This window comes from Nilaparvata lugens, chromosome 5 (genome assembly GCF_014356525.2).
Source record: "Nilaparvata lugens isolate BPH chromosome 5, ASM1435652v1, whole genome shotgun sequence".
NCBI lineage: Eukaryota > Metazoa > Arthropoda > Insecta > Hemiptera > Delphacidae > Nilaparvata > Nilaparvata lugens.
In genome coordinates, this window is record NC_052508.1 from 23,339,422 (window position 1) to 23,364,098 (window position 24,677).

The window sequence follows — 24,677 nt, forward strand, 5'->3', positions numbered from 1 at the left end:
TTTTATTATCCATAAACTTAACTCGTTTTATTGATATGAATTACTTTGTAGACATACACCATTTTCCAATGATTGCATATCTGTTAGATTGTAAATCATGTCAGTGTCCGTGAATCACATGGAATAAGGGCTGGGAATAACAGCGACTGTGAGTTCGAGGGATTGCAGAAGAGTGACGTTTCAGCAGTCGCATCTCGCATCTCGCATCTCGCTCTGCATCTGAGTGTGTTATCATGACCGCGCTGCGAGCTGGGAATCACAGGCAGGCGCTTTCATCGCTATTTAATCCATGCTGTTTTCCTTTCCGACTATCATTTCGACTCAGTTCATCTCGCAGTTGCATCTTCTCATCTCACAGAGCCGCTACTCTTCTCTACATAGTACGCCACCGAAGAACAGTCTTGTCTCTCCGGTGCCTGCTTTATTCAGTGGACTCCCAAGGTATTTGCGTTCAAAAATTTTGTTTCTCTTTAAAATTACAAATATGAACTCTCAGTTTCTCTTTCAAGTGCTGCACCAAGTTTTAAATATGAAAAACTTATTGCCTTGAATTACAAATTCAGTGCAATAATTTGTATAATTGAGGTTATCATTTTGTGCACATATATCGGTTATATATTACAAAACTGTTCAAACATAAATTATCTAATTAAATTCTTGTCCAACCTCTAAGATGCTTCCTCCATCTGATTCAAAATAGGCCAATAAGTTACTTGAATCTAGCATCAATTTCTATTTGCATTACCCTACTATTCAAATTCATTTGAATCTTATTCTTTGTATTCAATTGGATTCATTCAATTATTTATTTCTTCTACCCTTTACATCTAATGCTTGATAGTTCAGCATTTAAACGTCACACTATTCAAATTCTAGCTCTCCTACTATTCCAAGTAGTAATAATAGACACCATTTAACCTCTAAGGATCATATGCTAACACTAAGTTTAACGTTAAACCACGTCTACTTGTAGATATGGTTGCATTTATCATAATGTGTTTCATACGGGATTTAAATGAACAGTTGAACTTTTTCCGTTTAAACCAAGTATCTGCATAGCCTTATGCCCTTATACGGAGAGATGTCAGCTGTTCATTTATACCCAGTATGAAACACATTATTAATATGATAAATGCAATAATATCCATAAATAAACATGGTTTAGCGTTAAACGTACCTACATTGTGCATATAGACCTGAAGTCTCTAAAAGAAAATACACCACTTACCAAAATTTTATTGATTATCTTTAATAATTCTCTGCTATTTTTCCAGATCAACAATAGAATTACAAGAATGGATCTGAAAATGCTGGTTGTTTTCCTCGTGGTGGTAGCGTCAGCCTATGCAAGGCTGCATCAGACGCCTCCTCCAGAATTCGATGGCAGACTCATAAACCGACCTCCTCCTCCAAAGTTCGATTATTACCCAAGAGGAAGAGTTGTAAGGAGTTCACCCGAAGCTGAACCCATGGTAAGAGCATTCCTGAAATTTTCAATATGTATGATAATAGTAGAAAGTAGATTTATTAGTTAGCCTTGTAGGTTCCAATATGTAATTAAAAGTTTCATGGAACTCATAAGAATATAAATCTACATTTATGAAAAAATCTTCAAATCAAACAAGAGCAATATGGAAACTAGTTATGACTGAGACAGGAAAGAGTACTGCTCCAACATTAGAAACAAACATAGCCAATGAAACTGGAATTATAAAAGGAGGCAAAGAAGCTGCAGATTTACTAAATAATTATTTTATAAATACTTCTCTGAAAATACAACAATCTATCTGTAAATATACTGAAGTAGATGAATTTTTAAAGTTCTTTAGCAGTGTTCATCGACAGTCGCGCACTTTCCACTTGAAAGAATTTGATCCAATAAGTGGAACAGAACTCAGAAAGATAATTAAATCATTAAAAAATAAATATCCTATGATCACTACAATATTTCAAACTATCTAGTAAAGCAAACAGCCGAACATATAATTGAACCTCTGACTTATATCTTTAATGAATCAATGAAAGACGGTTGTGTACCGTTAAAGTTGAAATATTCTAAGGTAGTCCCCATTTATAAGAAAAGTCCCCATTAACCACAAGCTTCCTGAAAATCACAGACCGATTGCCAATCCACCTGTATTTCTAAATATATTCGAATACGTAGTGCTCCACAGATTAAGAAAGTACTTGAACAAGTGAAAACTGCTGTCTCCTAAACAGTTTGGATTCAGGCCCGGCACTTCCACAGGTGATGCGCTTTTTTGTTTTATAAATGGAGTGCTGAATTCTGTGGATGAAGGATCCAGGGTATGTGGCCTGATTGCCGATCTTTCTAAAGCTTTCGATCTTGTAAACATTGAAATTTTATTGAAAAAGATGAAATTATATGGTTTGGAAGGCAAGGTTCTCAAGTGGTTCGTATCATACTTTGATGAGAGACATCAGCGGGTGGAAATACAGTCTCACCCTTTTGTGTATCAGTCGGAATGGTTACAGGCGAGGAGTCGGGTCCCTCAGGGATCAGTCCTTGGTCCTTTGCTTTTCCTTCTATATATTAACGACTTGCCACCACACCTTGAGCCAGCACACTGTGTTTTATACGCTGATGATGTAAGTATTTTATTGAAAAGTAACAGTCAGCATGATATGAAATCTGAAAGTAGAAGAGCTCTTCAGAAACTAGAAGAATGGCTGGCCTCAAATATTTGGTACTAAATTACAATAAGACTATGCAGATTCCATTCAGGACGGCTCGGGAAGCAGTATTGGATACGAGAGATGGAAACTTAGGTTCAGCAAACGAGGCAAAGGTACTTGGAGTAGTGCTGGACTCTGAACTCTCCTGGCGACCTCATTTAGACCAGCTAAAAAGCAAACTAAACTCAGCAGTATTGGTTCTTAGAACCGTGAAAAATTGCTGGATGCAGGAACGCTTAGAAGTGTTTATTTTGCTGTGTTCCATTCTCTTCTTCATACGGTGTTATATTTTGGGGCAATTCAACTCATGCAATACATATATTTAGGATTCAAAAGTGGGCAGATAGAGTGATGGTGGGTGAATTTATTAGAGCAAGTTGTAGAGATTATTTCAAAGAGTTAAAGATTCTCCCACTACCAGGTGTATATATTTTAGAGGCTCTTTGTTTTATTGATAGGAATAAAGATAGGTTCAATACAGATGAGTTGTTCCACTCATACAATACCAGATATAGACAAAACCTCAGAGACGACATTCATTGAACTGGTATGTATGAGAGGGGGGTAAAGAGTGCAGGAATTCGGCTTTATAATTCATTGCCAACACGCATAAAAGCTCTTACAGGTGAAAAGTGCAGAATTAAGGTGAGGGAGGAGTTGTTGCAGGTTTGTCCTTATTCCAGTGAGGAATTATTTTTGCATTATAGAATGCAAAGATTGACGACTTAGATTATAATTGACAAATCCTTATACCCCTTTCATAGGTGGCCAGTGGGATGAAATGAAATGGAATGAAATCGATGCTTTAGTGGGAAACTGCTGGAACCTGTAGTTTCTCAGCAGAGTATAATATTATTTTATTAGGATCTCACTTTACTTGATGATGTACTTGCACAGTATTTCTCAGTAATATGAATTAAAATCTATATATCTGTGGATGATAAAGTTTCCATCAAAGATGTTATTTCATGAAAAAAAATGTTCAATTTGAGTCAGTGATAGAAATGTATATATCTAGTTGCTGCAGCTCATGAATAATTCTCACTATGCTAATGCTAGATATTCACCAATTATAAATAAATAGATTCTATTTTATTCATGTTTCTAATTCTGATTTAAGCTGAACTAAATATTCAATGTGTATGACTTTTATTGATAACCTTATGGAGTAGATTTGTTCAATTGACAAGTGAACTCAATTCTATTCAAAATTGAATATTTCATCGCATAAAGCTCAAAACTAATTCCAAAAATCAGATTGACTTTGATAGCTGTTATGAATGACTAGAAATTGTAATGCAAAAATAAGCTATGATAGAATAATTAGTGTGAACAATTGACTATAATAGTATATTAGCAATTCAATTACGAGTACCTATGAAATGTAATTGGTTGAACAATTGAACAATTAATTGTTCGATAATTATCACATGGATTAGACATTGAGTTTTGAAAAATGGAAATGATAAGTTATAAAGACTTTTTAGTAGACTTTGTTGATTAAAATTGGAATATAATATTAATTTTCTGCAAAGAAATTCTGTCTACTAACGTTGAATTTTCTGGACTTTATTAATTCCTGAATACTGATTCTGAAACCTGTTTCTAGATATTCTCAATCTTAGCTTCTTTTCAAGTACTTTCTTTTCAATTTCACACAACTTTATGATGTTTTGATAACTCATACTAATGTTTTTTTTTCTAGCATGAGCGCATTCGCCGATCGCCACAGGATGGGAAGCACGGCAGCGTGGTGGTTTCAGGAAGCAGAACAGAGGGGCGGGGAGGTGCACCCGCTCAGCAGTCAGTACGCGGCGACTACAACCACAACTTGTGGCGAGGCAAGAATGGCGCCACCGTCGACGCCAATGCCTACTATCAGCGCAACTGGGGCGCCGGGCCCAGGCAGGACTATGGCGGTGGTATTCGCGCATCCATCCCATTCGGTCGCCGATGATACACTAACTTACAGTTAGATCAAGTGCAACTAGAGAGCACAGTGAAGTACTATGTTCCTTGAATTACTAATTTATATTTTTTCTATGCTCTTAATTAATTGTGTACTATTCGGATTTGAGTTTCGAGCTGTATCATCAATTCATAGTTTATGTTCTGTGACTAGTCATTAGAATTGTTATTGTAAAATGTTTTTCAGTTCACGTTATCAAATAAAGCTGACACTTAACAACATTCACTTGATATTTCATAAACTTTCTTCATCCTTTATTTTCCATACCGGTACTATGAATTTAACTACAAGTTAATTGTTTTGAAATAAATATTTCATGGAATGGGTAATTGAGGGAACATTCCATTTATTGAAACAAAGATTGCATGATGACTTATGAGAATCCAAATGAAAGTTAAGATAATCAAGAATTGGAGTTGAAATTGTTCAAATACAATATTGTTGGATTATTGATGGTTTCAGAAATAGATCAAATTTCTACTTTTCTATAGCTTGCTCATGACTGATCAGTGAGGATGGAAACTGCTACTATTTGAATTATTGGTACTGAACTTATGGAACATCTTGATAATTCACTAAATTTTCAAATTTATCTTATCCGTATGGTTTAAGGTTTATCATTGTAGTTTGAAGTAGTCTTGGCTATGGATACATCAAATATCAAAACTACTACAAAAAGTTTGAGGTTTTGGCTTTCAGATATAACTGAATACCTCTAATTCATTCACTGCATTCATCAACTTCATCCATTTAAAAATAATAGTGAGAATAGTTGATTCAATAAATTTGAATATTGATATTCAATTATTCAATGGATTGGATTCATGAAGAAATTTCATGATTGCAATCCGATATAAGAGATTTTATTTAATATGCTGGAGCTCTACAATTATTTGATGTTTAATATTGTTAATATTAATAATTGATGATTTGATATAATCTCAGGCGGTGTTATCCGATTGGGGAGGAAGTCATCTAGAGGGCTACGTCGAAGACAGAGAGAATCCTATGTTCTTGGTGCTTTGCCCTTGAGCTTCTTAAAAAATTATCTCCAAGCTGATTTGTTTAAAATTTTTCACCTATACATATTACATGAACATTATGTTAGAAACATCACAGTCCCTCGAGGAAAATCTTCTTACAAAATCGTTCTTGAAAATCAATGAATCATCAACCACAACAATCAATAGAATTATTTAAAAAAAATCCTCTTAAAATCATTCCTATAGTATCTAGAGAAACCAGATGTGAATCTCTCGGTTGATTCGTCCAATGAAAAACTAGGAAAACAAAATAAATGCGCAAAAACAATTACAATAGTTCATTTCGGGCGTAGATACTCAAAACATAGTAACATAAAATCTTAGTCCAAAATCAAACCTGTGTAACAAATTTTCATTCAATAACCTTTTGGAAACGCAAATAATTTCCGTCGTAATTGGGAAAAATTTTGAATTGGCCCAGGTCTTCAGCTGAAAGACCCAAAGTACAATGATTTAATCTTGAATTATCTGGGAAAATGGAGATGTATTGGAAATGCTAGAAGGAAATATTGACGTTTTGGGCTCAAATTGAAGAAATTCCTACATCATTACCTATATTTTATCTAATTGAATTGGATTATTTATTATTAGAAACAAAATACGAATACAATAATAATTGGTAAATGTAAACAAGAAAAGATGGATTGAAGGTGTGAGATCGAAGTGGTCTTACACATTTCTCTCGATGATTACAACTCCTGATAGTGTAGGTATGTTCAGTCGTTAGTGTATCAGTGGTATGAATAATCCTAGTTTGCTCGTTCACCCCTTGGATGCAGCACAATCTTTACCCTCAATCAAGAGACATTCTACAAACCTTGCCTCAACTCAGGCACGGCCCTAGGGACTTTGCCGCCCTGGGAGAGATCGGCAACCGCCCCCTCCCTTCAGGCGCTAATATCTCAAGAAGTAATCATCGGAAAAAATGTTTTCCTAAGAAAACTTTTTCATTTTGATAGCTTATAATATAGTCAAGTCACTCTATACATTGGTGCATGCAATTTATATTGTAGTTCTGATTCTCTAATAATAATAAGAATAATAATAATAAAAAAAAAAAAAAATAATAATAATAATAATAATAATAACTAATAATAATAATATAATAATAATAATAATAATATAATATAATAATATAATAATAATAATAATAATAATATAATAATCTTTATTTCCGTATAAAAAAACAAAATAATTACAAAATTGCACTTGCAGAAATTTCACATAATATACAGAAATATTCTACCATGCAAGTGACTAAGTCAATCCGCTGGAGGAGCATCAGAGAGATAGAAAAAACAATATTATTGAAAACGAAAACGAAAGAGAGAAAAATATATAACTAAATAAAACCAAGAACTATCTAAAATAGTGTATACAATACCTATTTTCTTTAAATGAAAAAAACAATAAGAATAATAAATTAATTAATTTGAGATGAATTGATAAAGACAGAAATACATAAATCAGCAAGAGTGGAAAATTCTATGCATAAAATAAAATAACAACAAGCTCAAGATAAGACATGATACGCAAATCTCAGACAAAAGTCAAAATTAGCAAGCACATAGGTAAGGGTTTGAAAAATTTAGAATACCGAAACCACACATACTAATACAACAACAACCATATATAATGGCTCATGGAATAATAATAAATATATATATACAATATATATATAATATATATATATTGTCAGACCATTGACATAATAATAATATATTATTATTATACTATATGAGTGCATATATATATATATATATATTTTTTTTTTAATTAAACAGCACTCAATATCATTTAGAATAATCAATTCAATTACCATTGGATCCTTTGGGACTGTAATACGCAGTGTACAAGGAATAAATGAACAGCCTTGGAACTATATTACGGAGTTGTACATCATTTCCACCCAACCCTATCGCAGTTTAGTAGCCATCTTTTTATGCTAGTTTTGATGTAATACTTATCATTTTGGGACCCAAAATTAATCTTGATGTGTATAGGTAAAAGATTGAAAAATTTTGGGGTGAGGAACATAAAAGATTTTTTGAAAAGGGTACAGTTAGGTCTCAATCCTCGGAGATGGCGATTCAGTACTCCTCGCGTCAAATGAGAGCCCTCCACCACCTCACAATAGCTTACTATTACACCATCATTCCCACTCAGCAGGTAGAAAATATTAAGTACCTTGTGGATATACATGTGTCTTAGAGGGAGTATCTCGAATTCTTGAAATAGTGTAAAGTGCTATCCCTGTATACTACACCACATTATTCGGATAAAAGACTTCTGTAGCTTTATAATGGGATCCAAAATGGAATAATATGTACTTCCCCAACAACTCAATCCATAACTTATTCTTGAATGGGCAAGCGTAATAAATCTCTTTCAGGGTACTTTTATTGCACATCTGCTTTAATTTAATATTGTTCTAAGGTAGAACTGAAGAGATTTCTTGAGAGACTAATGTGGGACTTCCAATTCAAGTTATGATCTAGAAGCACCCCTAGATATTTTACATTGGATTCCATTTTCACAACAGGGCAACTGCAAGAGTCACGCTACAGTGAAATCCATGGAGGAAGATAGGCATAGGAAAACTTCTACTGCCACTTAGACTGAACAAGATGTAATTAGTTTTTTGAACATTCATTGCAACTTATTACAAGTGAACCAAAATGACAGTTTATTCAAGTCCTGTTGCATGTCATAAGCAAGTTGGTCCTGTTGGTCCGGACTGTATGATAAGGCAGTGTCATCTGCAAAAGTTGTTAATTGTCCCTATAAGTCACCATTGAATAAGTCATTAATGTAGATCAAGAATATATAGGTCCCAGGACCGACCCTTGAGGGACCCCAGGACAGATATCACGCAAGTCACTAATTTGATTATTAATTTTTACTGCCTGACTTCTTCCCTGTAGGAAGTTCCAAGCAGTTCCAAGGGTGCACCTCTAATACCTGCTCGCCACAGTTTATGTAGCAGAAGATCATGATTTACAGTATCAAATGCTTTACTGATATCGATAAACATCCAGCAGCACAATTACCTTTTTTTTATTTAATCCTAAGTATATATTTTGCAGGAAATGTTGAAGGGCAAGCTCGGTGTTGAGATTCTGCCTGAAACCAACTGTTGATTGGAGAAGAAAAAGTTGTTATCTAAAAAGTTCATTAATCTTTTTTAATAAGTTTCTCAAACACCTTTGATAGAGTAGGTAAGAGTGAGATGGGACGGTAGTTTGTTTTGGACATCCTATCCCCTTTTTTAAATAAGGGATTACGGTACCTGTTTTCAATATTTTTGGAAACTGCCCTTCAACTATCGCCAAATTAAATAAGTATGCTATAACAGTGGACAAGTGAGTGATATTCTCCTTTAAGATTCTTGATGTTAATCCATCATTACCAGAGCTGACGTTTAATTTGAGTTTTTTAACGGTTTGAATTATTTCACATTCATCAATCGGGCTGAGAAAGATGGTCGTATGACTTTGCTCGCTTTGAAATTCGTAATTGTACTGCTGGACTATATCATCTGATACTTGTGGAAGAGATTGGGAGAGTTTTTAGGTAGATCAATAAAATACTCGTTTAACAATTTGCAACGCTTTTACTATCACTGATGATTGTTCCATCCTCATTTACTGTATATTTTGAATACTATTGCTCTCACCAGGTAATAATGATTTCAGAATTTCCCATTTCTTTTTAGAGTTCTTGGAGTGTAAAAGCAGATTGTCAGAGTAATATTTACATTTTGCGTTTTTAACCCATTGCTTCACTTTATTTCTCATTGCTAGCTATGATTTATTCTTTAAAGCGGTATTATTTGGCATTCGTTTATGTAACTTTTATATTTATCCTTTACAGCAATACTGTTTGACATCCAGGTGTCATCCACGGTTTTATCATTTTGATTTTATTTTTTAGTTTACGTTTAATTGTGGATCTATTTAAAATACTATTGAAGGTTTCATAAAATTTGTTAAATGCAGTATTTGGTCATCTATTTCGAGTATATTGGTCCATGAATGGGATCTGATGTTATTAGAAAGTAGCTGATAATCTAGTTTATTTATTTCAGGACAATCACACAAAGTTCTTTTCATTTGTCCAACTGGCAAGAAGCCTATTACCGCTCTGTGATCTGCGATTGAGTTATCTATTACGGCAACTCTACTGATAGTGACCCGGATAGAGCGATAAGAGAAATGATCGATGCAAGTCGATGATATCTCTGTTACCCTAGTATCGATATCAATCAACTGTTCGAGCCCATTACTGTTTAATCTGCGGAATATGTACTCTAAGCAGGAATTGAAGATGAGTGGAGAGAGTGGACAGCCTTGCTTCAGTCCTTTTTCGATATTTATGTCTTTTCCTCGTCTCTCCAGCTCTACATAGATTACTGTATTTTCATATAAACTCTTGATTACTTCTATGTAGTTCATGTCGATGCCAGACTCCTCTAGGGCATCCCACATCCTGCTGTGATTGAGACTATCAAACGCCTTGTAGAAATCCACAAGACCTAGGTAGAGTGGTATGTTGTATTCGATGGCTTTCTCTATGATCTGATTTGTAGTTTGAAGATGGTCAGTTGTGGAGTATCCTGGTCTGAATCCTGCTTGCTCGGTGGGGTGGTTTTCGTATATTTTATTCAACAATCTGTTCTTTATTATTGAAGCGAATAGCTTATAAATTACTGAGGGAGAGTGATTGGTCTTAGTTTTTATATCCAGTCTTGATCCTTTTTTGAACAATAATTACTTTATTTTTTCTCCATGCTGAAGGTATTGATTTTTCGCGCAGGATTTTGTTGAATAACAATTTAAGGGGTTGAAGGAGTTTTTCTTCCTATTATCAATGATTCGCTTGTTATTCCGTCCTCGCCAGGTGCTTTTCTTTCTTTTGGCTTTTTATAGCATTTATTATTTCTACCTCTATTATCTCCAAATCTTCAGAATCACTGCCGTTTGGTTTGTTGATTTTCAATCACTTGTTGGATTTCATGTGTGGTTCCCTCCTATATAATTCTTTATAGAACTCCGAGACGTGATCTATGATTTGATTTCTTGCCGTTGTGATGCCATCATCAGTATTTAATTCAGCGATTCATTATGTTTTTGTAGTACTCATTCTTGACTTATCTTTTCAGTTGACCCAGTCGTCAACATGACTGAATTATTACATCCCTTCAAAATCCTTTATCTCTCTCCTGATTCTTCTCCTTATTTGTTTTCTAAGATTTCTGTGCTCTTCCTTTTCCTCTTCTGTCTTTGATACAATCCTGTTCAACCTCTCATGTTCTTCAATCAATTCCATTGTTTCAGATGAGATTCTTTTGCTTCTTCTTTCTCTATACTGCGCTCTTTTAGATTTGTTGGAAGCTATTCTAATAGATTGTACGATACAGTTATATAAATACTATGAGGAAATCCTCAATACTTCTATTTTGGGATATGTTTTGTTTTCTAATCTCTTCAGTTGAATTTTCAACATATCTCTCATAACATGTCTGATCCAATCTTGTGATTTTCTGTTTGATAAAGAACCTTCTCCTATGTAATTTTAGTTCACTCATCAGCAATGTGTGGTCGGAGTCGTATTTGAATGTTTCAATCACTTTTAGGTTTCGGACAGGGCTATTATTCTGCTCCACCATGAAATAGTCGAGCTCGTACTGACCTCCAGATGGGGATTTCCACGTCCATTTCTCTTCTATGTTCCCGCTAAAGAGCGTGTTCACTACTATAAGATTCTTACTCTGAGCAAAGTCCAACATCATCTCCCCTCTCTCGTTTTCGATGCTAGCTCCTCCATTACTATCTCTCGCTACCTGTGCATTAAAATCTCGCATGAGGATAAGTCTTTCTCCTGTTTGCTTCTGGATTATTGCCTCTTCTTTGACTCATAAAAATGGTTTATTTCTTCTTCGGTACTGTCAGATGTGGGTGCGTGAACTTGTATAATCATGAGCTTGTTGTTTCCAATTGATATTTTGATGTATGCAATTCTATCCGAAACAGGTTTAAACTCAGTAATGCCTCTAATATATTTTTGTTGACAAAGAAGCCAACTCCTCTATTTCCTCTTGTGGCTGCTGAGTGACAGAATACATGCCCACTATTTCGCTCCCCTATTACTTCATAGCTTCTTCTGATCTCCGCTAAGCCTAACACATCCCATTCAATTTCATTCATTGCTTGTTCATCTCCATAATTTTCTTTCCCTAGAACTGACCTCGCGTTGTATGTGCCAATGTGTATAACTTTATATTTTGTATTTGAGCTGTTCCTTTCGTATTTCTGAATAGATTCGGTCCTATTTTTCCTCTATATCTGCTATGTGGTATTTTTTTCGGTCTTTTGACTTTCCTCCTTGTTTTCCACCGGTTTCTCAACAAAGTTTTTTCCTTGAGTTGAGGGTCTCTGTTCACTCACTTTTCTCCCTTCATCATGCGCCTCGCTGGGTTTGGTGAGGTAACTCTCTATGCTTCTATTCCCTTCCGCTTTTCTCCCATTCTTTCCAGTTTGCTTTCCATGGAATTGCTTGTTTTCCTCTTCTAGTATCCTTGGAGACGACTCCTCACTTCTAGCCCGCTTAGCTGTCTTGACCTTTTGTTTATCCAGGTCTTCAAGTGAATACAATTTTCCGTCGACAAAATGATAATAACTTAATGCTTATGGATTGTATTAGATTGAACAGAACTTGAAAAACACATATGCTCATCATGTGTATGATAAGTTATGTTCAATCTAATAGAACCTATAAGGATTAAGCTTTTAACATTTAGTTAATAACTTTGGTGTAAACGCAGCTTAACACAAAATAATATCTGATTAAACTATTTCAATGTTTGGAACAGATACGGTACACAATAAGAAAACTGGCTGTGAAAAGGCTAAAAATAAACTTTCTACTGGTGATATTTTTCAATGTTTTTCGATTTGTACTATTATCAAGCTATCAAAATGAGAAAGTTTTCTTAGGAAAACATTTTTTCCGATCATTACTTCTTGAGATGTGAGCGCCTAAAGTTTAAATTTTTGGGACAGAACATTTCAAATTTGGGTAAAGAATGAAGAGATAAATTCATGAGTAAAGAGATCTAAAGAGTAAAGATATAAATCTATGACATTTAAATGCTAAATTCTTCATGGTATTAAATAAATAAATGATTAAATAAAACATGAAAATTATGAAAATATCTATTTTTGAGAAAGTTATTCAATCCACTAAAAATGACCAAAAATAACTCAACAAAATCCATGAAATTCAAAGAATAATTTTTTCATGATATTGTTGATTGAATAAAACAAGAAAATCTTTAAAATATCAATATTTGAGAAAATTATACAATTTAATAAAAATGACAAAAAAAAGGTTTAGTTGAGTCAACAATACCATGGAGAATAAATCCTTTAAATCTCATGGATATCATTCTCTCTTACAAATTTGAAATGTTCTGTCAAAAATTTAAACTTCAGGCGCTAATATCTCAAGAAGTAATCATCGGAAAAAAATGTTTTCCTAAGAAAACTTTTTCATTTTGATAGCTTAATAATATAGTCAAGTCACTCTATACATTGGCGCATGCAATTTATATTGTAGTTCTGATTCTCTAATATAGGCTATTATTTGAGTACATAAGAGAAGTCCAGAACCAATATCTTCATGCAAAATTTCCTTGTTCTAGATACAGGGTTGCCCAAAAACCTCATGTTTTTGGCTCATTTTCCAGTTTTCAGCTATTTCTGCCAAATCTTGTAATCGGACAGAAAAATTTGCTCTCGCCTTTTTTTTAGGTTATGAAATTCTGAATAACATGAGATCATACGGAACTCTCTATCCTCAATGAGTACTGAGTTATGATTTTTCAAAGAAAGTGTAATTTGAAGAAATAATCAATTTTGATGAATTTTAGTTTCTGATCAACAATATCTTCCAATGGTTATTACTATTTAGATGTATAATTCAAAATCCCTCTGGGCGTATTTTTGTGCTCTACAATCTGAGATCAGGTAGAGCGCTCTATCTCATATAGATTTCCAGGTACACCTGACAACAATGCTCCTTGTATTGTGAAAAATACCTAATTTTCATCTTCAACCATCATCGCCTACTGCATTGTCCTCACATTGATATTTCGCACAATGAGAGCCGCGCTTAAGGACACCGCAAGGATCAAAATTTCAAACACCTATAACTTTTGACACAATGCTTAGATTTCATCGTACTACACTTCATTCTTCTTGGCTAGTCAAGGCGGTCGAATTCGGTCAAAAATGGAAAATGTATTGTTGAGTGAAATTAAACCCATATTCCAATACACAAAAAATAGTCAATTTTTTTATTCAAAGCTGCATGTCTTGTGAAATACTCATGATAGAATTTCCAAATCTAGTGAGGATGTGAAAATTGGCCCCCTCTACCCACTCCAATAAATAATAATTTCGATTCCAATACAATTCGAAAGTTAAAGAAGATTTTTAAAATGACGATTTCAATTTTCACATTTTTTCGTGATTTTACTGTTGATCAAGAGTTTCTAAAACGAGTCTAATACATCACAGAAGCTCACGATTGATTCCAAATTGTAGATAAATTCATTCTCTACGAGCACAGTTGTCTAAAACCCATCTTGAATCACTTTCCCCTATCATAGAACTGCAAAAACCGTTAATATGATAAAAATATCCACAATTTCCGGATTTTTCTCAACAATCAAATCTCACTTTACGAACATATTTTTCCATGAATAGTTTACAGAAGATGAAAGATAAATAGTTATTGTACATTTCAAAATCAAGTGATGATTTTTATAATAAGGGGTTACCGAGATACATAGCTTTGAATATAGAAATTGGTCATTTTTTGTGCATTGGAATATGGGCTTAAGGTACTCAACAATAAATTTTTCATTTTTCAACCGAATTTGACTTATGATGCATGATTTTGGACCGCCTTGACGAGCCGAGAAGAATGAAGTGTAGTACAATGAAATCTGAGCATTGTATCAAAATGACGATCTGTATGCGTCTACCTTAATAGTAGCTTCTACTCACTAATTTAACACTTTGAACAAAAGATTTGTCATAGCAACTGCAATCACAAGTAGTATTATTAATTACGTGTATGTTACAGACAGGCGTTAACGGAAGCGAGTTAATATAATTATAGCTTATAGATTAATGCTGTGCATTATTCAGCTGAAATCATGTGTCTGTCTGACAGTCTGTGTAATATCTCCCAAATAGCATGAGCTTTTTTTAATGAATGAAAAAAATTGAAGATATAGCATGCAATTAATTCCAGCTGACTGAATAATAAAATCAGAACGAATTTTTTCCTATGCGCTTTCAATGTTATTTTTATATCCTGAAAAAGGACGAAGGAAAGAGTCAATTGTTTTGATCAACGAACTTGACCTGTAAAAAGGTTCGAAGTGTTCGTATTCAAAATTTGAAGCTGATTGATCTATTCTCTCTAAAGTTTTTGTCGAACATACAAACAGACAGAAAACGACTTTGGCCTTCAGTAAGTCAAAAGTGAGAACTTCGCTAACGCTCGTTTAATAATGTTTATTAAGTTATTCATTGCAATAACGTTACGAGTATTGAGGGGTGAAGAGATAGAAAGGTATGAGGGATCCAAATTCAAATTCATTCACAATCCATTGATTGCAAAAATAGGCCATAGTCTACATCAACAGAAGCAATCATGAGATTTCAATTTATACGGAAGTATGAATTAAAAGCATAAAGAACAATAACAAGCTAATATATAAAGAAAATACGGTGAGCATAATTCAATGTAAGGAAAGAATACCTACAAGAGAGACACTAAATTTTACATTGTGTAATTACTTGACAAGTTATAGTGTAATGTATAAAATAGATAAATACAATTAAAAATACTTTTGTACAATTGATAAAAACAATATAAAAATTGTAGTATACTTATAAAAATAGTAGTAAAACTATAGTAAACTAGTAGTAACTAGTAGTAACTAGTAGTAAAACTTGTAGTAAAACTTATAGTACCCTTTATTATTATTTACTTGAAAATGACCTATGGTTGAAACTAGTCGTTAAAATATTTTAAAGTTTAATAATAAAGGGTACTACACGTTTTTATATTTTTTATATAAATAAATATAATTTTTTATTATCCATAAACTTAACTCGTTTTATTGTTATGAATTACTTTGTAGACATACACCATTTTCCAATGATTGCATATCTGTTAGATTGTAAATCATGTCAGTGTCCGTGAATCACATGGAATAAGGGCTGGGAATAACAGCGACTGTGAGTTCGGGGGATTGCAGAAGAGTGACGTTTCAGCAGTCGCATCTCGCATCTCGCATCTCGCTCTGCATCTGAATGTGTTATCATGACCGCGCTGCAAGCTGGGAATCACAGGCAGGCGCTTTCATCGCTATTTAATCCATGCTGTTTTCCTTTCCGACTATCATTTCGACTCAGTTCATCTCGCAGTTGCATCATCTCATCTCACAGAGCCGCTACTCTTCTCTACATAGTACGCCACCGAAGAACAGTCTTGTCTCTCCAGTGCCTGCTTTATTCAGTGTACTCCTAAGGTATTTGAATTCAAAAATTTTGTTTCTCTTTAAAATTACAAATATGATCTCTCAGTTTCTCTTTCAAGTGCTGCTACAAGTTTTAAATATGAAAAACTGATTGCCTTGAATTACAGATTCAGTGTAATAATTTGTATAATTGAGATTATCATTTTGTGATGACGAGATTGTTCAAACATAAATATTATCTAATTCAATTCTTGTCCGACCTCTAAAGCTCTCTCGTCCTGATTGAAAAGGTTCATGAATTTCTTGAATCTAGAATATATTTCTTTTAATGATATGACGAGATTCCTAGAACCTAAAAATTATCCAATTAAATTCTTGTTACCACCTAACAAGCTCTCTCTATTTATTCCAAAATATGCCTACAAGTTTATTGAATCTAGCGTCTCAAATTCTATCCGCATTGGCCTACTATTCAAATTCACTAGAATTTCTTTGCATTGCATTACTGCTTTTCAATTGGATTCCTTTGCAGTTATTCCTTCCTTTACCCTTTACAAGATGACGTAATAGGTCACCTATTAAGCTTCGCTATTTAAACCCCAGCTCTCTTCCTATTCCCAGTGATTATTATAAACACCGCTAGTCCTCTAGCTAAAAGTCTCCAAAAGAAGATAAAGTAGGCTACTATTCAAAATATTATTGATTATCTCTAATAGTAATTTTCGATATTTTTCTAGATCAACGATTGAATTCCAAGAATGGATCTGAAAATGCTGGTTGTTTTCCTCGTGGTGGTAGCGTCAGCCTATGCAAGGCTGCATCAGACGCCTCCTCCAGAATTCGATGGCAGACTCATAAACCGACCTCCTCCTCCAAAGTTCGATTATCACCCAAGAGGGAGAGTTGTCAGGAGTGCACCCGAAGCTGAATCCATGGTAAGAGCATTTCTGAATTATTAAATATGTATGATAATAGTGGAAAGTAGATTTATTAGTTAGCCTTGTAGGTTCCAATATGTAATTAAAAGTTTCATGAACTCATAAGCAAATAAATCGACGTTGTTTTAGTGGGAAACTGCTGGAACCTGTAGTTTCTCAGCAGAGTATAATATTATTTTATTCTCCAAAAATATATTTTATTAAGATCTCACTTTATTGATGATTGTACTTGCACAGTATTTCTCAGTAATATGAATAAAAATCTATATGTCTGTGGATGATAGAGTTTCCATCAAATATGTTATTTCATGGAAAAAAATGTTCACTTTGAGTCAGTGATAGAAATGTTGGATATATATCTAGTTGCTGCAGCTCATGAACAATTCTCACTATGCTAATGTTGGTTATTCACCAATTATAAATAAATAGATTCTATTTGATTTATGTTTCTAATTCTGATTTAAGCTGAACTAAATATTCAATGTGTACGACTTCTATTAATAACCTTATGGAGTAGATTTGTTCAATTGACAAGTGAACTCAATTCTATTCAAAATTGAATATTTTATCGTATAAAGCTCAAAACTAACTGCCAAAATCAGATTGACTTTGATAGCTGTTATGAATGACTAGAAATTGCAATGCAAAAATAAGCTATGTTAGAATAATTAGTGTGAACAAATGACTATAATAGTATATTAGCAATTCAATTACGAGTACCTATGAAATGTAATTGCTATGAACAATTGAACAATTAATTGTTCGATAATTATCACATGGATTAGATATTGAGTTTTGAAAAATGGAAATGATAAGTTATAAAGACTTTTAAGTAGACTTATTTGTTGATTGAAATTGGAATATAATATTAATTTTCTGCAAAGTTAATAGATAGAAATTCTGACTACTAACGTTGAATTTTCTGGACTTTATTAATTTCTGAATACTGATTCTGAAACCTGTTTCTAGATATTCTCAATCTTAGCTTCTTTTCAATACTTTCATTTCAATTTCACACAACTTTATGATGTTTTGATAACTCATGCTAATGTTTTTTTTCTAGCATGAGCGCATGCGCCGTTCGCCACAGGATGGGAAGCATGGCAGTGTGGTGGTTTCAGGAAGCAGAACAGAGGGGCGGGGAGGTGCACCCGCTCAGCAGTCAGTACGCGGCGACTACAACCACAACTTGTGGCGAGGCAAGAATGGCGCCACCGTCGACGCCAATGCCTACTATCAGCGCAACTGGGGCGCCGGGCCCAGGCAGGACTATGGCGGTGGTATTCGCGCATCCATCCCATTCGGTCGCCGATGATACACTCACTTACAGTTAGATCAAGTGCAACAAGAGAGCACAGTAATATGTTCCTTAAATAATTACAAATTTATATTTTTTCCATGGTCTAAATAATCAATTGTGTACTATTCAGATTTGAGTTTCGAGCTGTATCATCAATTCATAGTCTATGTTTTGTGACTAGTCATTAGAATTATTGTAAAATGATTTTCAGTTCACGTTATCAAATAAAGCTGACACTTAACGACATTCACTTGGTATTTCATAAACTTTCTTCATCCTTTATTTTCCATACCGGTACTACGAATTTAACTACAAGTTGAAATAAATATTACATGGAATGGGTTAATGAGGGAACATTCCATTTATTAAAACAAAATTTGCATGACTTATGAGCATCTAAATGAAAGTTAATTTGTTAATAAAGAATTGGAGTTGAAATTTTTCAAATGCCATATTGTTGGATTATTGACGGTTCCAGAAATAGATCAAATTTCAAATCCAACTTTTCTATAACTTGCTCATGACTGATCAGTGAGGATGAAAATTGCTACTATTTGAATTATTGTTACTGAACTTATGGAACATCTTGATAATTCACTAAATTTTCAAATTTATCTTATCCGTATTGTTCAAGGTTTATCATTGTAGTTTGAAGTAGTCTTGGTTATGGATACATCAAATATCAAAACTACTACAAAAAGTTTGAGGTTTCAACCACTAAATAGTGATTACAGATCTCAACTTCAGTACTTCAACTTCAATGAGCGGTTTACTCATCTAATGTGAGTAGATAGCGAGCGCTTGTCACTATGTAATTAGCGGTTTGGATGAGGTTGAGTACTTAGCATATCTGTTATAAATAAATGTGTTGAGATAATGATGCTGGAGTGACGAAATACCGCATGGCACAACAATGTTTCTAATGCATTATATATTGATTATTGGTCTAAATATATTTTGTAAAGATTTTTTTTAAATTGGCTTTCAGATATAACTGAATACCTCTAATTCATTCACTGCATTCATCAACTTCATCCATTTAAAAATAATAGTGAGAATATTTGATTCAATAGATTTGAATATTGATATTCAATTATTCAATGGATTGGATTCATGAAGAAATTTCATGATTGCAATCCGATATAAGAGATTTTATTTAATATGCTGGAGCTCTACAATTATTTGATGTTTAATATTGTTAATATTAATAATTGATGATTTGATATAATCTCAGGCGGTGTTATCCGATTGGGGAGGAAGTCATCTAGAGGGCTACGTCGAAGACAGAGAGAATCCTATGTTCTTGGTGCTTTGCCCTTGAGCTTCTTAAAAAATTATCTCCAAGCTGATTTGTTTAAAATTTTTCACCTATACATATTACATGAACATTATGTTAGAAACATCACAGTCCCTCGAAGAAAATCTTCTTACAAAAATCGTTCTTGAAAATCAATGAATCATCAACCACAACAATCAATAGAATTATTTAAAAAAAAATCCTCTTAAAATCATTCCTATAGTATCTAGAGAAACCAGATGTGAATCTCTCGGTTGATTCGTCCAATGAAAAACTAGGAAAACAAAATAAATGCGCAAAAACAATTACAATAGTTGATTTCGGGCGTAGATACTCAAAACATAGTAACATACGTACCTTAGTCCAAAATCAAATCTGTGTAACAAATTTTCATTCAAAAACCTTTTGAAAACGCAAATAATTTTCGTCGTAATTGGGGAAAATTTTGAGATTCGCCCAGGTCTTCAGCTGAAAGACCCAAAGTACAATGATTTAATCTTGAATTATCTGGGAAAATGGAGATGTATTGGAAATGCTAGAAGGAAATATTGACGTTTTGGGCTCAAATTGAAGTAATTCCTAAATCCTTACAAATTGTCAAAGTCACAAGTCACTCATACACCAGAAGGAATGCATAAATTTCACAAAACATTTTATATATGCTTCCTTGGAAAAATGTGAACTCGTTCCAACAAACCATTACTGCAAGTATTGAGTTATTATTTTGTTTGTAGATTTTCAAATCTGCTTATGAATAGACCGATAAATCATTTTGAATTTTCGTCTTTTATTGACTTTGCTGTTTAACAATAGCAGACAAGAAAGTCCACAAAAGCATACCGAAATCCTGCATCCTGTCATTATATTGTAGAGAACAATGGAGGAAAGATTTGAACATTTTAAACCCATAGTAAAAACAGTCTAAATCATTACCTATCATCTGAATTGAAATGGAATTATTTTATTATTAAAGAACAAAAGACGAATACAATAATAATTGGAAAATGTTGAACAAGAAAAAGATTGATTGAAGGTGTGAGAAACGATGTGGTCTTACACATTTCTCTCGATGATTACAACTCCTGATAGTGTAGAGTATGTTATGTCATGTAGTTGTGTATGTAGGGTATCTTTACCCTCAATCAAGAGACTATTCTACAAACCTTGCCTCAACTAGACCGACATTCAGCTCAAATCAAAGTGGTTTAGCTCAGTACCACTTTGGAGAACACTGAACAACGTCAAAATTGAGTTTAGTTATTGTATATTGTACTTGAAAGAGTACTCCCAACTCATACTATCGTTGTCACTTTTTTGTGTACCTATTTACAACAATATTGAGTTTAGTTATACCATTTTGACTTAAAATTTAAAGTTCTGTTTGGTTTTAGAACACTTCTACTCTATCAAATTTGACAGGATGACCTTTAATAATTACAAACTCGAACTTTCAAAATAACAATGCAATATAGGCCAATGTAAATGATGAATTATCAAAAACTAACAACTGATAGTTGAGGTTTTTAATTACAGGTCATTTTGTCAAGTTCAATGGAGTATAACTGTTATGAAACTTGACAAAACTCTAAATCTCTTGAGATTCGTTGTAGTATCAATTCAATATTATTGCAATTAGAATAAATGGAGATAAATTTGACAGCCATAGTTTTAGTTAAAGTATCAATTCTAGTACAATTTCCAATAAATTAACTCAAATACGAGCGTTTTTTCAGGTGTTTTCAGACGAGTTAACAGGGCAGGTAGCTCTCCGATTGGATGATTGGGTTGGCATTCAGGAATCAGCTAATTCTGGAAGCTGACTGATCGAGAATCAGCCAATCGGAGAGCCGACTCATCTAGAAAACTCCTAAAAAAAAACGCTCGTGTGGCCTCACCGACACCCATACAGTTCTTCCCAGTAGAGTCTCTCTCCTTATAATCTAGAAAAATTGAGTACGACCACATTGATTCTCACCTCCTCGATTATATTCCCCACCCTGACTATGGATATAAGGAGGGTCGTACACAATTTGTAGTATAATTATAATACCAAGAGCTTTCCTAGTAAATAGCTGGTAAGACTATTGTACATTTTATTTTTATTTTTAATTCGCACCCTCTCAAATACATAAATCTATGTGGAGAGAAAATTGATTAAAATAATAAACAAGAGGAAACAATTCATATGATTTGGCTGTATAGATAAGAAAATGTAAAAATATTATATTAGAAGTTAGGTGATTTGTGATTATAACATAGCCAGCATGACAGACATTAAAAAAAATTAATAAGACTATCATGAAGCGGGGTGGAATAAAATTATTAATGTTGAGTTGAATAATTGCAATGTAACAAGCTCCACAAGCTACAAGTCCAATGATGAGCAGCCACTCATTCAGTCTATGCTTGAAGACTGAAGACCGCAAAGATTGCTCCCTTGTATATAATATTACTTTTATGAATTGGTATATATACAATATATACAATACTGGTGGGTATATAATATGAATTGATTGTGTCCAGGTGATGGATTAGTCATAGCCTATAGGGTCGTTATAGGAAAAAGGAAAATAACAAATGTTAGATTCAAAATTACTAAATTTATTGATTTTTTTGTGAAATTTTTCACAGAGATTTAAACTTGAATAGTTTCAATAAATACTAAAATTCTATAAAAAATATTATACAGGAGAGTTGAAATTCTCATATACTAGTCACTATATCATAAATTAATTGTATTTGATAACTTTTTTCACATTCAGTCATGATTCAAAGTAAAGTATTGAATCGAATAAACTACACAAATCCACTTAGACCTACATAAATACACTCTGCTACATCAATATAGGGAACCAACTACCAACCTCAATATTGAAGTAGGAACAATCTGATGAATATTGCAAATTGACAAATCTTAAAATTTCAAAACAGAATCAATCGAAATCTCCAGTTTTCAATTAGTTTTAAGAAATTATTGGATGATGTATTCAAACACTTTTAAAAATTTGCAAATAGACAGAGATTTGTTTGATTTGGTAATTGCACTCGAATGCCTCCTTCCTGAATTGGTGAGAAACAGTGGATACAATAGTAGAATGGAAAATGATTGTCAAAATTTAGCCAGGATATTGCAATGTCCATTTAGTAGTAACTCATAAGGAACATGATACTTCACTGTGCTCTTTTGTTGCACTTGATATTGTGAGTGTATCATCGGCGACCAAATGGGATGGATGCGCGAATGCCGCCGCCGTAGTCGTGCCTGGGCCCGGCGCCCCAGTTGCGCTGATAGTAGGCATTGGCGTCGACGGTGGCGCCATTCTTGCCTCGCCATAAGTTGTGGTTGTAGTCGCCGCGTACTGACTGCTGAGCGGGTGCACCTCCCCGCCCCTCTGTTCTGCTTCCTGAAACCACCACACTGCCATGCTGTGGCGATCGGCGCATGCGCTCATGCTAAACAAAACAAAAACATATACGTGAGTGATTAAACTATCATAAAAAATGTTTGACATTGAAAATGAAAAGTACTTTGAAAAGAAGTTGAGATCCAGAATATCCATAATAGACATAAACAGATCATTAGCATAAGTTAGTAAAACATCATAAAAGATAATTGATTGAAATTGGAAAACAAAGTGACTGGAGAACTCAAATTTTTATCAATTTCATCATACAAACAAGCTAACTAAGATATAAATAAATATTAAAGGGCAACAAATTGTCCAAATAGAGAGTATGTTCAGATCATCTTGAATTTGTGCTATAAAGCTTTTTGTGAAAATTATTGAATAATTTAGGAAATTGAAAGTATGTTGTAGATTTCAAATATCTCAACTGCAGGACAAGAATAGAGTAAGATTAACCAGAAAAATGCTGGGCATAGATAGGAAAGATGGTAAATGATTGTGGGGAAAAAATGGAAGAGACAGAAAAAGTATCAACAATTCCAACTTATTCCTATTTCAATGTCAATAGAAATACAAGCCTAACAGTATTCAAACTAGTATTCTGTTGTTACATAGACTAAATTAACAGTTCAAATCCGTGGTATTAGTAGTCAACATTTGAATTTAACTTTGTAATAAATCTTTTGAATGACAATCTCCAATAGAGTTTACAGAAACTCTGAACTGAGTTAAACTTAATTCATGATATTCTTGTTAGAGTCAATGTTCAATCTCAGAGTGAATCAACGAAAATAAATAATGTTCTACTCACAATGGTTTCTGGTAAACTCCTGTATACTCGTCGGCCTTCAAGGAAGTTTCTTGGAGGAGGAGGTCGGTTGATGAGTTTCCTATCATAGCCTGGAGGTGGTCTATCGTCATGGTGCTTAGCGAAGGTGGTCGATGACATGACCGCAACCACCACAATCACAAGAACCTTCAAATCCATCCTTCAGTTATTGTACCTATTGAGAAAGAAAATATTTAGAGCAAAGGCAATTTATAAGTAACAACCATGATAATTGGTGATACTGATTAGGCCCAGCATTACTTGTAATGAGGGTGAGTAATGATCTTCATTCTAACAATAATTTAACAAATTTAACATAGAGAATCAATGAATTATTATTTGTATCAGAAATTATATTTTTACATGGAACAAAGTGGATATTAATTATTATAGTAATTTCTATAAGGAATAAAATAGGTATTAAGAAACACTCATCATTGAACGTGAATTGGAATATTTTTCCAAAGCTGATATTAGAGACGATAGGCTAATAGTTTTCAATTAACAGCTTGAATGAATAATTAGTGTTTAGGCTAATATTCCATGGTATACTACTGGAATGTAGAGAGAGTAATCTTTGAGAAAAGTGTGGACATTATATTATATTTAATGCAGTATCATAAGTACTGTGCAATATTC

The 24,677-nt window shown here is 33.6% G+C and overlaps 3 protein-coding genes across 3 annotated transcripts; 2 read left to right on the forward strand and 1 right to left on the reverse strand.

The window, feature by feature from the left end:
• Nucleotides 1–232: 232 nt before the first annotated feature.
• LOC120351286 lies at nt 233–4,891 on the forward strand. The gene is made up of 3 exons (XM_039427972.1): nt 233–441; nt 1,275–1,472; nt 4,403–4,891. Exons 2-3 carry the CDS (start codon nt 1,296–1,298, stop codon nt 4,652–4,654), a joined length of 429 nt encoding a protein of 142 aa, XP_039283906.1. The 5' UTR covers nt 233–441; nt 1,275–1,295; the 3' UTR covers nt 4,655–4,891.
• Nucleotides 4,892–16,081: 11,190 nt separating this feature from the next.
• On the forward strand, nt 16,082–18,755 carry LOC111051699. Its single transcript, XM_039427971.1, has 3 exons — nt 16,082–16,318; nt 17,005–17,202; nt 18,269–18,755. Exons 2-3 carry the CDS (start codon nt 17,026–17,028, stop codon nt 18,518–18,520), a joined length of 429 nt encoding a protein of 142 aa, XP_039283905.1. The 5' UTR covers nt 16,082–16,318; nt 17,005–17,025; the 3' UTR covers nt 18,521–18,755.
• A 3,627-nt stretch (nt 18,756–22,382) lies between these two features.
• LOC120351287 lies at nt 22,383–24,232 on the reverse strand. The gene is made up of 2 exons (XM_039427973.1): nt 24,021–24,232; nt 22,383–23,255 (listed from the first exon to the last, which is right to left on the reverse strand). Exons 1-2 carry the CDS (start codon nt 24,195–24,197, stop codon nt 23,013–23,015), a joined length of 420 nt encoding a protein of 139 aa, XP_039283907.1. The 5' UTR covers nt 24,198–24,232; the 3' UTR covers nt 22,383–23,012.
• Nucleotides 24,233–24,677: the final 445 nt, after the last annotated feature.